We start from the raw sequence: 16,255 nt of genomic DNA, 5'->3' as shown, positions 1-16,255 counted from the left end.
TTCTTGATGATTTTTCTCATTTTGTGTGGACGTTTCCCCTCCGTAAAAAGTCCGATGTCGCCACCACTCTCACAACCTTCTACGCCTATGTTTCCACCCAGTTCGGTCGCCCCATCCACGCCCTACAAACTGACAACGGAAAAGAGTTTGACAATGTCGCCGTCCGCACCCTACTCTCCTCTCACGGCACTATTTTCCGTCTAACCTGTCCATACACGTCCCAACAAAACGGCCGCGCCGAGCGTATCCTCCGCACCCTCAACGACTGTGTCCGCACACTCCTATTCCACAGCCATGTTCCCCCCACCTTTTGGCCTGACACCTTAGCCACCGCCACCCTCCTTGTCAACCTTCGTCCGTGTCGTCCCCGTTGGAACTATGCACCTCATCACCTCCTTTACGGTTCCCCTCCATCCTACGACGGTCTTCGGATTTTCGGTTGTCGTTCTTATCCTAGTATCGCCGCCACCACTCCTCATAAACTCGCCCCTCGTTCCGTTCCGTGTGTTTTCCTCGGTTACCCGGCTAACACCAAAGGCTACCGCTGCTATGATCCGGTTTCTCACCGCGTCATCACTTCCCGGCACGTGTACTTTGATGAGCATTGCTTTCCTTTTGCACAGAGACAGGTGGTTGCCACTCCTCCTTCGACTACTGATGGTCCCCGGGGTCGACCCCCTGCAGGTCCGCCGGCTGCAGTGCCCTCGAGCTCGGACTCGGGCACTGCCTCGTCGTTCTCCGCCGCGCCCTTGAGCTCTGTCTCGGGCGCTGCCTCGCCACCCTCTGGGTCACCCTCGAGCCATGTCTCGGGTAACCCCATGCCGACACCCGCGCCGACACCTGCGTCGATGCCCGCCTCGACGCCGCCTGCGTCGCCCTCGAGCCTCAGCTCGGGCGTCGCGCCGTCTTCGCCGGGCGACGCCCCTTCGCCGGGTTCATCCGCCTCGACGCCGCTTGCGTCGCCCTCGAGCCTCAGCTCAGGCGCCGCACCGTCCTCGCCGGGCGACGCCTCTCCTCCGGCTCCGCCGCCGCCTCCTCCGCCGCCGGCCACGGGGCCCCTCACGCGCGCCCGTGCAGGGATTCGCGTCCCGAGCACGCGGTACCCCTCGGATGAGTACGTCTGCACCGCGTCGACTTCCGCGCCTTCAACATCCACGCCATCGCCCCTGCCCGCCTCTGCCCGGGCTGCTCTCCGCGACCCGCAGTGGCTTGCGGCCATGCAGGACGAGTTCGACGCCCTGCAGCGGAACCAGACATGGACGCTTGTTCCCCGACCCCCTCACGCCAACATCATCACCGGGAAGTGGGTCTTCAAGCACAAGTTCCATCCGGACGGTACTCTCGACCGTCAAAAGGCGCGGTGGGTGGTTCGTGGCTTTCGCCAGCGTGCCGGCGTCGACTTCACTGACACCTTCGCCCCGGTTGTCAAGCCCGGGACGATCCGCACCGTCCTTCAGCTCGTGGTCTCCCGTGCGTGGCCCGTGCACCAGATGGACGTCTCCAACGCCTTTCTTCACGGCCATCTCGAGGAGCAGGTCTTCTGCCAGCAGCCCACGGGTTTCCTCGACAGCGCCCACCCCGACCATGTGTGCCTGCTCTCGCGCTCGTTATACGGGCTCAAGCAGGCCCCACGCGCCTGGTACCAGCGCATCGCAGCGTTTATTCACCAACTCGGCTTCCGCTCCACCCGCTCTGATGCCTCGCTGTTCGTGTACAACAATGGTGCCACCACCGCGTACCTGCTGCTCTACGTCGATGACATCATCTTGATGGCCAGCTCCACGGACCTCCTGCGACAAATCACCGAGCGTCTTCGCGCTGAGTTTGCCCTCAAGGACTTGGGGCCCCTGCACTACTTCCTCGGCATCGAGGTCGTACGTCGCACCGACGGCTTCTTACTTCATCAGCGCAAGTATGCCCACGAGCTCCTGAACCGCGCCGGTATGCTTAATTGCAAACCCGCGGCCACGCCTGTCGACACGAAGTCCAAGCTCTCCGCCACGGATGGTTCGTTGGCCACGGATGCGTCATTTTATCGCTCCATCGTCGGTGCCCTGCAGTACCTCACCTTGACCCGCCCCGAGCTGCAGTATGCTGTCCAGCAGGTGTGCCTTCACATGCATTCTCCGCGGGATCCTCATTGGGCTGCGGTCAAGCGGATCCTCCGCTACATTCGTGGCACCATGGACTTCGGCCTCTCCCTCCACGCCTCCACCGCCACGGACATCGTCGCCTACTCGGACGCCGATTGGGCAGGCTGCCCCGACACGCGTCGCTCCACGTCTGGCTACTGCGTCTACTTCGGACCTTCGCTCATCTCCTGGTCGTCTAAGCGACAACCCACGGTCTCTCGCTCCAGTGCCGAAGCGGAGTACCGGGCTGTTGCTAACGCGGTTGCCGAGGTCTCTTGGCTGCGGCAACTCCTCGTTGAGCTTTCATGTCCTATTGCCAAAGCCACCGTGGTCTATTGCGACAACGTCTCCGCCGTCTACCTCTCCGCCAACCCGGTCCACCATTGCCGCACCAAGCATATTGAGCTGGACATCCACTTTGTTCGGGAACAGGTGGCCCTCGGACACATTCGAGTACTTCATGTGCCCACCTCCCAACAATTTGCGCATATCATGACCAAGGGTCTCCCTACGGCATCATTTGAGGAGTTCCGGTCCAGTCTATGCGTTCGACCAGGCGACGCTTCGACTGCGGGGGGGTGTTGAGATACATATCCTTGTATATCCGGATGTGTATCTTCTGTAGTTATGTATAGCGATACATATCTTTGTATTGATTATTGGGCCCGTCTCCTTCCTTGTATATTCGAGGACGTGGCCTATATATGTAACGCCATATGCACCCAATCAATACATTGTGAGTTGTATCCCTCTCTACAAACTCGGCTAGAGCAAAGTCCCCCGTTTGAATAATCTCAATCAAACAATGTTGAATACATGAAGCTGTAAAAAGAAATCAGGTACATATGTTGATGGGTACTTACCACCATAACAACATTCCAAAAGGTTCCCTAATTAGACACCTAATAATCGGCTAACTAATTAATCTCAAGACTTGCAAACATAGACTACTGTAGTAATCAATGCCATTATACCAATAAGGTGCTAATTAAGGACTAACGAAGCTCTGAAAGAGTAAGTCAGTAGCCTTGTCCCTGTACTTTGTGCTCTTGAAGTTCTTCCACTCCACGCAGAAAGGAGCATGCCACCTGCCATGTGATGCATGCTGATCTCGGAGGGAATACCGGCTGATAATTTCTTCATTAAAGATAGGGATCGAATCAGGATGATTACCTAACATATGAGAGTCAGCGGTGGTACACCTCTTCCACTCGTGCGTAAGCTCGTCAGCGGCACTACACCTCATACCACGGTACGGGCTCGTCGATCGCCTCCCTCCTCCCGTCCTCCACCCCACGCCAACGCAGCGCACGCCAGGAGCCGTTGATGCTGGGGATCACCAAGATTTCGACCGGGGGATGGAGAACCAGACCAGGCCGCGGAGGGATTTTGGGAAGAATTGCGAGCGTTACGTACGAGAGGATATTTCTCTCGACACGGGGAAACAGAAAACATACCGGTTCAATGGCAATCCGCAGTACTATGTAATTTGCTGGGAGGGCAAAACGGTCCAATAAAAAATTAGACGAACGACCGAGGGAGAAACCCTTTTGCTTTTATTATTAGGTATAGATTTAATCATAAATCCCAAAAAACTCTACCTCCTTTCTTTTTCATATATTTTTCTGATCAGGAAATATAAAAGTTATGTCAGTTATTTTGAAATTATTCTAATCCCGTACACACAAAAATTTGCAATTGTTCATCTACTGCTAGAATTTGGATTTATTTTATCGATGCAAATCAGATTTGGATAGAAACCTACATTCTTTCTAATACTACCTCTATTCATAAATAGATGTCTTAGATATGTCAAATTTTGGAGTATTTTAGATGTAAGAAATGTAATTTTGCTGATTTATTTATTGTTATATCCAATTTATGGAATTGATACACCATTTAATTGATATCATTTGGCAAAATGAAACAGAACATATGCATCCATCGTTTGGCTCGAGAATTGCACGGGATAGAGATATGGTACAAGAAATAGGCTACACATTCAGTCGCCAAAGCTTTTTCCTTAACTCTGCTTTATCATGTAGCTGATCGATCAAAACATGCTCAGCGCGACCAAAAAAAATCTTGTTTTGTTATTCTTTTTCTTAGTGGGCCTCGTGGCGTTGCTCGTGAGCGGCACCAATTAGGCCTCTGAGCCTATTAAAGCCCACGAAGCACAGCCCAGGCGTGTTTATCACACGTTGGAAGTCTTCCTCCAGAATGAATATACCATACATCCGCAGCATAATTTTGGATGTACTTAACGGTCAAAGTACTCGCTATCAACCTGACAGTTGACTGGACTTTAGCAAACTTTTTCCTTGCTTCCCACACCACACTTTAATCTCACAGCATGCAAATGAAGTTGCTACCACAAAGTCGATAAGTTACTTGTGCAATGATCGATCATCACTAAAAGTACTCATGCTGTTTATCCAATTCAAATCAAGATCCACGCAACTCAAGGGCAGCCATTGCTAGAACTAATAGTACAAGGATCGCGTGTACAGTTCAACCCCTGGATTTCAACTTTGCGGGAGAGCATTATTTGTTAAAGTTTCTCTGAAATCGAAGAAGAGCTTTGCTTCATTAATGCAGTTTTGCTTTGCTACTACTCCCCTGGCAACCCTGATCTGATTTGAGTCCTGGTCTGAAGGAGCAGATTCCCGTTGCTTCGGAGTTGGGGGGCTTGCATTCCTTTCTCTACCGTAGAAAATTATTGCTCATGACCGTCTGAGAGAGGCAATCATAAGTAGATCATTAATTTACAACAAAAAGTAGATCATTACATAAGGAAATCATATATACACGTTAGTTGATACACTGAAACGAATCTTTTCTTATCAGACAAACAATTGGGTGTCGGTTATTTTTCATCTTCATAACTTTTTAGAAGAACTAATGCGCCACAATGAAACTATAATTTACAAAGGTATTAATTGGTCTTGTTGCTAGCACTTAAGTCTAAACAGAAGTATCTTTGTTATTTCTTTTTGATTTACCAAAATAATCAGTCCAATGAAGAAAAATATCATGTAAGGAGACAAACTACTTTTTCCCTTGTTCTGCATAGGCCGCAAAATTGCTACTCTGTATTATTAAGAAGGCAAAATTAACGATGTCAAACATTGAGATGTTATGTTCATAATGTTCATAAGGATGTCAGCAGCAGTAGGTGATATCTTTCCTGTAGTCTCAAGTTCCTGCTTTCCCACTTGCATGGGAAAAAAAGGCTTTGATGTTGTTGTTGTTGTTGTGAACTGGTGGAAACTCTGCAATTCCTGAAAGGCAATGCTCTACACTTCTCATCAGTGATAAATTTTTTGTATCTCCCACCACCTTTGGTATTGTTGCTCTTGGTTCAAGCATTTTAATAGCTTTATTGGTGTTAATGCTTCTGTAATTCACAACTTATAAGATACCAATGTGTGTCATGTCACTCCTAAATTATTAGTTTAACTGATGATCAAAATTGAAGATTGACTTTTGTAGTAGATCAAATTGTAAAGAAAGATGAATCTGTTTAACTAACTTGGTAGTAACACATACAACATCCAAATCCCCCTTGGTAGTAAAATATACTACTCCGTACATGATAAAAAGCGCGCGCCTGAGAGGTTTATGTGTATTTTTTTTCCAGAATACTGAGGTCGTAAAACAAATATGTTGTTCCGCCATGGCAAGGTCGGGTCCGGGATGAACGGGTGGCTGAGGTCGGTGACCGAGGCGACCACCGGCGTGGGGGTGAAAGTGGAGATGTTCTCCGGCTCCGTCCCTGTATGCTTCGAGGAGGCCATGGTATTCAGGAGGAACCTGGTCCGCATGAGCACAGAGAGGCTGCTGGCAATGTTCGACTTCATGCGGTGCAATGGTAGGCTCGGTGCGGCGGTGTGCCAAGGTCCAACAGAACAGACTCAGTGGCACTGCGCATCACCCTTCTTTTCTGCAGGGATGGTCGATCTTTCAAGGACTGGCAGCGGTCAAGCGGGTGTTCCACAAGAGTGCGTGTGCGTCGCTGGTTGCAAGCACCACCACGCAGTACAGCAACTTGACCTTCCGTGGCCAGGTTGCTTTAATTAATGGTCCATCTATATCTCAATCTATTGATATTTTTTAAAGTTTATATAATCCGTCCATACATGGCAGGCTCCTTGGATCTCATTGCATGTTTGATTGGCAGGTGCAGCTGCTAAGCAAGACGAATGTGCTCATCTCGGCGCATGGTGCGCAGATGACAAACCTGGTCTTCATGGACAGGAGCAGCAGCACCATGGAATTCTGTCCAATGGGTTGGAGGCAAAGAGCGGCAGGCGGGCAGTTTGTGTTCCGGTGGATGGCGAGCTGTGTGGGGATGCAGCACAGGGGCTCCTGGTGGGATCCTGCCGGCGACCTGTGCCCCAGCGGCAACCCAGATAAATGCAGCTGCTACAAAAACCGGCAAATCGGGATGGACCAGGCCTACTTCTCCAAGTTTGCCGCCAAAGTCTTCAACGCTACCAAGGAGCACAAGATGGGCATCACCGGCGAAGAGTCAGTGAAACCGTGAGGGCAATAAGGAACTTGTCAATGCAGCTAGCTCAGGAAATGTATGGCGAGCTGCATTGTTTGGACAATCAGATCATGTTGTGAGTTGTGACTTCAACTTGAAGGAGCCATATGTATGTGGATGCCCATTTAACTAATTAATGCATTTTTTGCTTTGGTTCATAAAAATGAATGGTATTTTGATTACAGGATTCGATTAATTTGTGCGGTCAGCATGGCACATATACACATGGTCTTTCCAAATTATTATTATTATTACGTCACAAAGTTTCAGTCAATTCATCACAACTCATAACTAATTCCAATGGTCCTTCCTTTCTTGCCCTCCCTTTTGGGCAAGAAAGGTCATAAGAAAAGACCAATCTAAACAGTTAGCGATAAGACGATAAACCAAACAAACCAAGAAAAGACGAAAATATAATAGGCAACCATTTTTTCGGGCAAGAACCAAACATACCCTAAGCCTTTGTTGGAGGAGTCATGCCCAGTGACTTGAGGATAAACGCGTAAGTGAAGGCATCTTCTCGCAGTTTCTCAAATCTGCAAGTTAAACAAGAAAAGTTAGGCCGCAAACGCAACGATATTTCTTCCTTTTGGTACGAACAGCACGGTACACCAAGGCAATACAAGCGCTGGAAACCAATCGAAGAGGACGTAAATAGCATGAAGTCCCCTCCCCTATTTACCTTCCCGACTTTGAGAAGTGCCCAGCACCGAGCTCACACTTGAATAGCAGGAGATTGCCATCTGTTTTCAATTCCCTCAGCTTCGCGACGAATTTAGCAGGCTCTGAGTACATCACGCGAGGATCTGCTTCTCATAGAGGAGTTAGCTGTGAGCATGTGGTGTAACAGCTTACTGTAGCTAACTAAAACTCAGAATTTGAGAAATATACCGTTTAAGCCAGCAGTAACGAGAATGTGGGGATACTCTTGGGCTTTTACCTGCAGCATGGACAGACACCTCAGGTGAATACCAAGTAAACATATATATAACACTATACGGACACAATCCGCACTAATATTATTCACCCATTAATAAAGTCTTGTCCCAGTAAGAATCCCAGTTAATATTCATGTACTCCCTCTGTCCACAAAAGGATGTCTCAACTTTGTCAAAATATGCAAAGGGAGTATTTGTTTTTCTTGAACTGAAAATCCGTGCATATATAACTAAGGAGTCAGGGAACTATCTGTGGTGCCACAGTGCCACTGACATACTTCAGCACTCAAATAGTAATTAGCAACCAGAAATAAACGCACTGACTGTAATCCTAATTTAGTGAAGTTCTGTAGGAATATACATAAATGTCAGCACTTACGTTATCAACAGGAGAATACGACTTCATGTAATAATAGTATTCTTCTTTTCTTGGATCACCCCACTCCTGAACCAAGGACAAAGGATGAGTTGGTGTGAGAAGAAACAAAACTGCAGGTGCAACATGATGAAAGTAGGTACCTAGAATAAATCAAATAAAAAAGGCAAACTGGACTAAATTGTGTGCATCATAATGGGCGCAAAGTATAATTTACGAATATCCTTACAGGCAATTATCGAGTTCCTACTTTTTAGTCAGAAGGACAAACTGACATAAAAACTATAGTGTTCAAAATATGTGAAAAGGAATTTGGTGATATATCTTATAAGAAGACAATCATTTCCTAGTCTTACTGGATAAAAGTTAATCTAAGTGTAACTGAAGCTAATAAATGCAACACGAGATGCATACCTCCCACTCAGCTGTAGTCAGCGGGATAGTTGGGTCAAGCATAGTTGTGAGAACATCAACAAAAGGCACCCCAGCAACAGCTGCCTTGAATAAGTCAGGCCTCATATTTAGAACAGCACCCATCAATAGGCCACCTGCACTTCTCCCGTTGATGCAAAGCTTTTCTTTGGAACAGTATTTGTTTTCTATCAAGTGCTCAGCGCAAGCAATGAAATCAGTGAAAGTGTTTTTCTTCGTCAACAGTTTCCCATCTTCATACCACTTCCGCCCCATTTCACCACCGCCACGGATATGAGCTATCACGTATATAAAACCCCTATCCACTAGAGAGAATCTTGATCCCTTGAAACTTGGATCTATGCATATCTGTTGGCATAAGGAGTGTAAACAATGAAAACGATTAGCACAACATACTTAGTGCTAAAACCTGGGTTCTGTTAATAGTCTCAGTTACATGGCAACTTTAATGGGTCAAAAGGAAACTGCTATGTTTATCAGTTGTTTGGCAGAGTTTATCAAACATGCAATAGGAAAACCCAGTATTATCAGAGAGGAAAACTTCTTCAATGTTTAGGTTCTCTTTTCTTGGATGTGTCTCCTTAATTTCAAAAGGTAGCATTTAAATTTGCCTTGGGCCTTGAGTGTTTCTGATTTCACATGTATGTAAACTATAATCAAGTTCATTATGTATCTAAGTATTCGATGAAACACTGACACTTTTCCAGATAACCCCATTCCAATGAACAGCAAGTGAGTAATGTGTCAATATGGAACAATTTTTGTTTGTTGTACACATACAGAAGAAATAAATTTACATTCCCGATTAGTGATTGGCATCCAAGATGAAGCAAAGATGTTAGCATGAACTACAGGCCACTCTTAAACATTCAACATATTCATTTGTACACTCGTTCATGTGCAGAGACTTGGTAATTGTCATACAGATAAAACTGGACTGTCCAAAGGAGTGACCCACATGACTGCGTCCAAGATGAACCAAACATGTTCACATGAGCTATATGACACTACAAAATTGCTATTTATAAAAGGTAGTACTATTTTTTCTTTTGAAAGGAAAGCCGCGGATGAGACACCCACAGCAAGTTTTTCGTTTCTAAAATAATAAGAGCCCAAATTGCGTCCGTGGGCATTTAAACCTGCGTGGCTGGGTTGTACATCCACTCCCCTAGCCAAGTAAATTAGGCTCACTTTTTTAACCAAAAAATACTAATATGGCACAGTCCATACCTCATACGAGCCATATCCATATAGCAGAACGGGGTCTGAGCCATCAAGCTTCACCATATCTTTTCTGTATAGAATGGTCATGGGAATCTGAGTTCCATCAGAAGAAGCAGCCCATTTTCTGTCTGTAACATAGTTTGACGCGTCAAATCCACCTAAAACCTACCAACATTCAAAAGCTCAAATCATCAGGGGTTCAGAGTTATTTCTACTGAAACTGATCAATAAATCAACACATGTGCTAGAATGAAACAGATACCAAAATGCACAGACTCTGCATTTACTGCAGAAAAGGATAATGCTTGCATCATGAATTAAAAATTCAAATCATTGATGGAAGCCTCATGATTATTTCCCCTTTGTTTTAAAAATGCATGTCCTTGTTGTCTTTGTACAGTCAAACTTAAACAACTTCAGCCACTGATTTAAACAAAAGAAATATGTTGTCCACATGAAGATTATATCAGTGAACTTCTCTCCAAAAGTATTTTCATAACATCAGCCCATTCATAAATTTTGCTAGCATGTTGGTATAAAGCATAATGGCCAATGACTCGATGTTGTGCCTTGGACACCATGCGAAGTAAAAAATGACTCGAATGTGGAAACATACGGAGTGTTAGGTTTGTCAGGTTACAAGCGCGAAGATTTAATGTTTGAATACTGTATACCACCAGTAACTAACTAACTATACCATACCGTCAGAATGATCTAGCAAATAATGCAAGGTAGAAGCAGTAGCCAAAGTATCAATAAAAACTACCCAAACGATTATCTACTGTTGAAATTGTGCTACGGTATAACCAGGTATGAAGGGAGATCCTAAAACAGCTGTACAGATTGTTACAATTGCACTGGTATTGTTAAAAATAGGGTACACAAAAACTAAATGGTGCAGGTGATAACTTACAGTGTCAATTTTCTTCAGCACCGATACTCCCGTATCCATGTCATAGTCAAAAATAGAAGGTGGCGTCCTCATTGAGCTATAATAAAAACGAATAACATTTGAATGGAACTGTGATGACTCAGGTTCCACTGCATATGCTGGATCAACAAAATCAATCGACTGTCCTCCCTGGAGTTGCCCAACTGCCTCTCCAGTGGCTGGTAACCGATATACAGTTGCTTTTGGTAGACCATTCTCACGCTCATATACAGCAATGTGATTCTCAAAGAGCTGGAAGTCCTGAATTTTTACACTGAAAAGAGATTCAAGTTTTATAAATAACCTGGGGTACTTAATGTTATCAATGGGCACTGCAGCAGCCGTAACACGTAATACATCCATGGATAAGAGCAAATCACAGTCCATTAAGCAAATCACAGTCCATTAAATTTGCAATGAACAAAGTAACTGATAGGTGTGTGCAGTTGTCTAATTGATGCTGATAGTACATGACTGTCCTCGAATACTCCCTCTGTTCCTTGAAGTAGGGTGTTTAGTTTTTTGAGAAAAATCTGGAATATAGGGTGTACTGCGTTTGCTGGACGATTTTAGGGTGTATTGCGCTTGAGAAATTCAGAATATAGGGTGTATTGTGTTTGAAAAAAATGTGGAATAAGTCCCACACATGACAAGATACCAAGGACGGTAGGCATGGAGCCCGATAGGCTGATTTGGAAGTGGACGGACAGCGGCACTTACACCGCCAAGTCCTGCTACCAAGCGCAATTCTATGGCTCCACCACCTCCAGCTCCTGGAAGCTTACCTGGAAGACGTGGGCACCGCCGAGGGTCAAGTTCTTCAGTTGGCTAGCCGGCATGGATCGCTGCTGGACCGCCCAGCGCCTAGCCAGACGAGGCCTACAGCACCATCCCCGCTGCCTCTTTGCGACCAGATGCCTGAGACCATGCATCATCTCATCTTCATCACGACAGGTCTGGCATGAGGTGCTGGCTCGTCTACGCATGACATGCCAGCCGCCCGACAACGATGACGCCTCCCTTGATGAGTGGTGGCGCAAGGCCAGGCAGCTGACCCCGAAGCCCATGCGCAAAGGACTGGACTCCTTCACCCTGCTGACGCCTTGGATGATCTGGAAACATCGCAATTCGTGTGTTTTTGACAGAGCCCAGCCCTCGGTGCATGACTTGGTGAATGAGATCTTCGAAGAGGCTGCTCTTTGGGCTAGGGCCGGTGCGAAAGGCATTAGGGTAGTGCTACCGACGACCTGGGATGTGCACTGAGTCATTTTTGTATCTGTACCCCGCCTCCTAGGAGGATTGTAAAACTATCTATCTTTTCAATGAAATGAAACGCAAAAGTCTTTTGCGTTTTCTCGAAAAAAAGAAAAGATACCAAGGACGGTCATGTGGTGGGCACTGGAGAAACACGAAGTTCCAACAAAGTATGTCACCCTCATCAGAGATATATACGACCGTGTTGTGACAAGTGTTCGCAAGGGTGATAGTGAGACCGATACCTTCCCAGTCACGATAGAACTACATCAGGGGTCAGCCTCGAGCCCATACATGTTTTCCTTGGTGATGGATGAGGTAACCAAGAATAACTAAATAACTGGAGTGTCATAGCATCAAGCTTCTGACATTCTTTCAAACTGTAAGAAACAAAACCTAGGAAGAAGATGTAGGTAAGTCTAGAACTTCGTATTGCCGTCATACCAACGATCTTCCCTATCTTTTCAATGAAATGAAACGAAAAATTTCTTTGCGTTTTCTCGAAAAAGCGATCTATATTTCCAGGATTACTCGTTCCTACGACAAGCGAGAAAATCAGCGGGTTCAGGTCCATTAGCTAGCCATACATCACGTGAATTATGTACACACAAGATCTTAGAAAATGTAAAAGCAATGCGTGTACAATAACACATTGTTTCCTTTTTTCTCATTAGAGAGAGACTAGGTTCATGGTGCAATAGTGAAAATCCTCATAGTTCGAGTATTTGTTTAGTAAATATGTCTCTCTTATCTGTGGATTAACAGAACTAAGACAACACCATAGTGAAGCTTGAGCATGGAGTTACAAAATGTTATGTAAGAGTACATATAAGATTAACGAACGATGATATCTATTTGGGAATCAGATGAATAATGTCAAAGTTCGGAAATAGTATGATTTACTATTACTGTTTCTATATCATCTCCAAGTTAGTATATCTGTATATGGAAAATTGGGTACTGTCTACCTGTATATGATCCATCAACCACAAACTGAATTTTCAAACACAAATGGTGGAATGAAGATGATTACCTTTCTCTATGTGGTAGCAAGACAGTGGTCTCTGCTACATTATCCAATGGGCAAGCAACCAATTCAGAGTTGTAGAATTCACCACTTCGCCTCTTAATATAGAAATGTTTTCCACGATGGCTAGCTGTTGTATCAATGCCATCTACGCGAGGTGTCAAAACTACAAGTTCCTTGCTCTGATTGGGTATGTCTAGGTAGAATATAAAGCTTGTGTTTTTGCTTCCAGATTCAACAAATAAATACTGTTTGCTTTCAGAAGCTTGAAGACCAAGTGAAAACGTGTCATCCTTTTCATGATACAGACAAGTATCATCCGACTGATCAGATCCTAACTTGTGTAGCCATACCTGCAAAAGGCCACGAGAGGTAAAGACTCAATAAAGTATTACAGAAACTAGTAAACACACATGCCAACAGACAGAATCACAGAAACTTATGATAATGTCAAAACTTAGTACAGTATTATCCAATTATAGAATATCAATGGACCAAGAATAACTGAATAATATTTTCTTCAACATTTTGTCCAGGAAAATAACGTTAAAGGAATTGGTATGTAGGCAACAAAAACACCATGCACAACACTGCAAACAGTGGCTTCAGAACAATGATCAATAGAGCAATTGCACTAAGCCGATCACAAAACATCATTATTTTGTTCTTTTGTCTAGTGTGTGTGTGCACCTTGGCTAGCACAGATCAGGATAAAATTTATGTAGGAATAAAGAGTCCACATACTTTATCGGGACGAAGAATGCTATCCATTGTTATGTAGACAAGGTTGTCATCACCAGCCCACTCAACATCCGAAGTAATTCCCTTAAGAGGTTGCCCAACATATTGTCCGCTCTCCGCGTCAATGACAAAAACGGTGTAGATTTCATCACCTTTAGTGTCTTCTGCGTAAGCAACTAGCTTCCCACTGGGACTGACCTGAAATTGTATATTTATTTCAACAAAACATATGAAATATTAAAGAGGGATATGCACGAGGATCAGGATCACACATAGACGCATGAAGCAGGGGTTGGTCCACAATTATACCTTGAAAGCCCCGATGCTGTAGTAGTCATGGCCCTCAGCCTTCACATTCTCGTCCAAGATAATGTGCTCAGCCGGCGCATCAGGTCCCGTGGGCATCACATCATGGACTGTAACAGGACCATCGATCGGTACAAGACGCCTGCAGTGCTGTGCGTACTCTTTGCCTGTCAAGGTTCTTTCGTAGTAGTAATACTGCCCTTTGCGAAGCGGCGCGTCTATATCGTCTTCCTTGATTCTTCCTCGGATTTCAGCAAATATTTCATCCTCGAGTTGTTTCGCATCTACAAGGAAGTAAACATAAGAGATAAACAAAAAAATGTGATATGTAGCGCATCCACTATGGAGGAAACACCGGTATTCATTCTACCCCTATAACATTCATATAAGCAGCGCCACTGCATAAGCGGCCAGCAGGCTGATGGTCCAGCAAATTCCGCCATAACAATGCAGCTCTATCAGGTAAGGGTGCATATTTATAGTATCATAAAAAAATTAGCATTCATATATAAGATATAACCAGCGCCACTGCATAAGCGGGCGGATTCCAGTAGCAATCAAGCTGAGCACGCTGATAGTCCGGTTAATTCCGCCATAACAATGCAGCTCGATCGGGTATTAAGCAGTGTTTAATTATAGTATCATAACAATTTACTAGGGAATATGGGTGAAACCACAACACATTAACTAAGTACGGTAATAGACACAGTTCCAAACAAAAGCGATCTACTCCACTCAGATCCCCAGTAGCATAGCACGAACCAGTGATCGATCCGGTAGAGCAGCAATTACGGTCACAGATGACGCTCCATTCACACGCAAGCAAGCGATCAAGCATGCCACATAATCAGTCTAGGGAAGACAGAGAAGAAGACTAGCGATCTCACCGGACATGAGGGCGGCGGTGTAGTCGTTCTCGGCACCGAGGTGCGCGAGCACGGCCGGGTCGGCGCGGGCGTCGTCGCGGAGCCAGTAGTAGTCGTCGACGCGGACGTCTCCGTGCTCCACCAGCTCCCGCGGCACCTTCCTGGCCACCGGCGGCACCGCGGCCATCGATTCGGCGGAGGCGGAGACGGAGGAGCGGAAGGGGCTCCGCCGGGAGGAGAGGGGGAGCGGGAAGAAGGCGCGGCGGCGGGAGGGCTGGGCTCGGACGAGCGGCGGGATCGGGAGACGAGGAAGAGGGCGGCGGGGGAGCGAGCCGACGGCGAGGCCGAGGCGGAGGAGGAGCATTACTTATGGGGGAGGATGGCGGCGGCGGGTTTCCCTCCGCCGCACGATTCTGAGAGTCGGGTGGTTTGGATTGAATTGGCTATGGCGGTTTTCAATTTGTGTAGGTAGCTCAATTTTGAACCAATGTAAATCAAACTCAACATGACATATGACAGAATATCACAATTTTATGTTTTGATTCGATGGAACAAAAGAAACACAGTTTTTTTTTAAGGAACGCTGCTAGCAAACACTGCCACATTATATCACAGGTTACCATCCCTAGCAGTTGTGCGGTGGAGATTATTGCAGAGCGCCGCATCAACATTGACTAATACCACCTCTGGTGGCGGCGGAGACCATTTACGAGGAACCAAAGTCTCATGTCTATGATCTAGGTTAGGTTTGTAACAATGTTGGACAATCATGCTAACATATGCGAGGCATCTCGCACTAGTGCCCTCTGAATTTGGCTGGATTTGTTTATCTCGCACTACCTCCACGGCTCCTCATCAGACGAAAACTAGAAGAGTAAGCAAGATTGTAAGCTTACCTAACTACTCCCCTCATCTCATGAAACTTGTCTGAGTTTTGTCTAAATTTAGACAAATCTCAAACAACTTTCATGAGACAAGGGGAGTACATAAGTACCATGTTTGGTATGTGGCCATTACACGGAACAATTCCCACCGTGTCCAAAATCATTCCATGTCAATTTGAATTTCAAAATCTTGACCGATGTCTCTAGATCAAAGAAAGCATTGACGGTTGTTGTAATGAATTTAACTAGGACAAAACAAAACAAAAACCGTGATAAAAAAATGTATAATCTTGATTGTGGTGTCAAATATTTCATTGAATCCCTCTGTTTTTTCATCAATGTCTTTTTCTATGTGCCATGTTGATGTAGGTTCCATAAAATACAGTAAGTGTGTTTATTTTTGGCAAACGACATATTGCTTTGAACCTTCAAAATGGCTATGTGTTTCTTTTACGAAAAATCGCCATAAAATTGTAATAGATATAATAGATTAGCTTCTTGACCCTCGGACTTGACCCTCGAATTCACTAAACAAGTCATGAACATTCAGTGCACTTGTCTTGTTTTCCTTCAAGTGAGAGTGAATGAGTAATGC

The 16,255-nt window shown here is 45.5% G+C and overlaps 1 protein-coding gene and 1 pseudogene across 1 annotated transcript; one reads left to right on the top strand and one right to left on the bottom strand.

Moving 5' to 3' along the window:
- Nucleotides 1-4,519: 4,519 nt before the first annotated feature.
- On the bottom strand, nucleotides 4,520-15,204 carry LOC127313926 (uncharacterized). The gene is made up of 12 exons (XM_051344410.1): nucleotides 14,798-15,204; nucleotides 13,914-14,194; nucleotides 13,608-13,802; nucleotides 12,870-13,216; nucleotides 10,565-10,856; nucleotides 9,658-9,816; nucleotides 8,410-8,775; nucleotides 7,999-8,064; nucleotides 7,573-7,621; nucleotides 7,364-7,487; nucleotides 7,135-7,217; nucleotides 4,520-4,865 (listed from the first exon to the last, which is right to left on the bottom strand). The coding sequence occupies exons 1-11, from the start codon at nucleotides 15,138-15,140 to the stop codon at nucleotides 7,136-7,138; spliced, it is 2,304 nt and encodes a 767-aa protein (XP_051200370.1). The 5' UTR covers nucleotides 15,141-15,204; the 3' UTR covers nucleotides 4,520-4,865; nucleotide 7,135.
- Nucleotides 5,743-6,678, top strand: LOC127315486 (uncharacterized; annotated as a pseudogene).
- Nucleotides 15,205-16,255: the final 1,051 nt, after the last annotated feature.

The sequence above is a fragment of the Lolium perenne genome, chromosome 7, assembly GCF_019359855.2.
Source record: "Lolium perenne isolate Kyuss_39 chromosome 7, Kyuss_2.0, whole genome shotgun sequence".
Lineage (NCBI taxonomy): Eukaryota > Viridiplantae > Streptophyta > Magnoliopsida > Poales > Poaceae > Lolium > Lolium perenne.
Note: the sequence above shows the minus strand (reverse complement) of the source record. Positions and strands in the feature narration are given on the sequence as shown.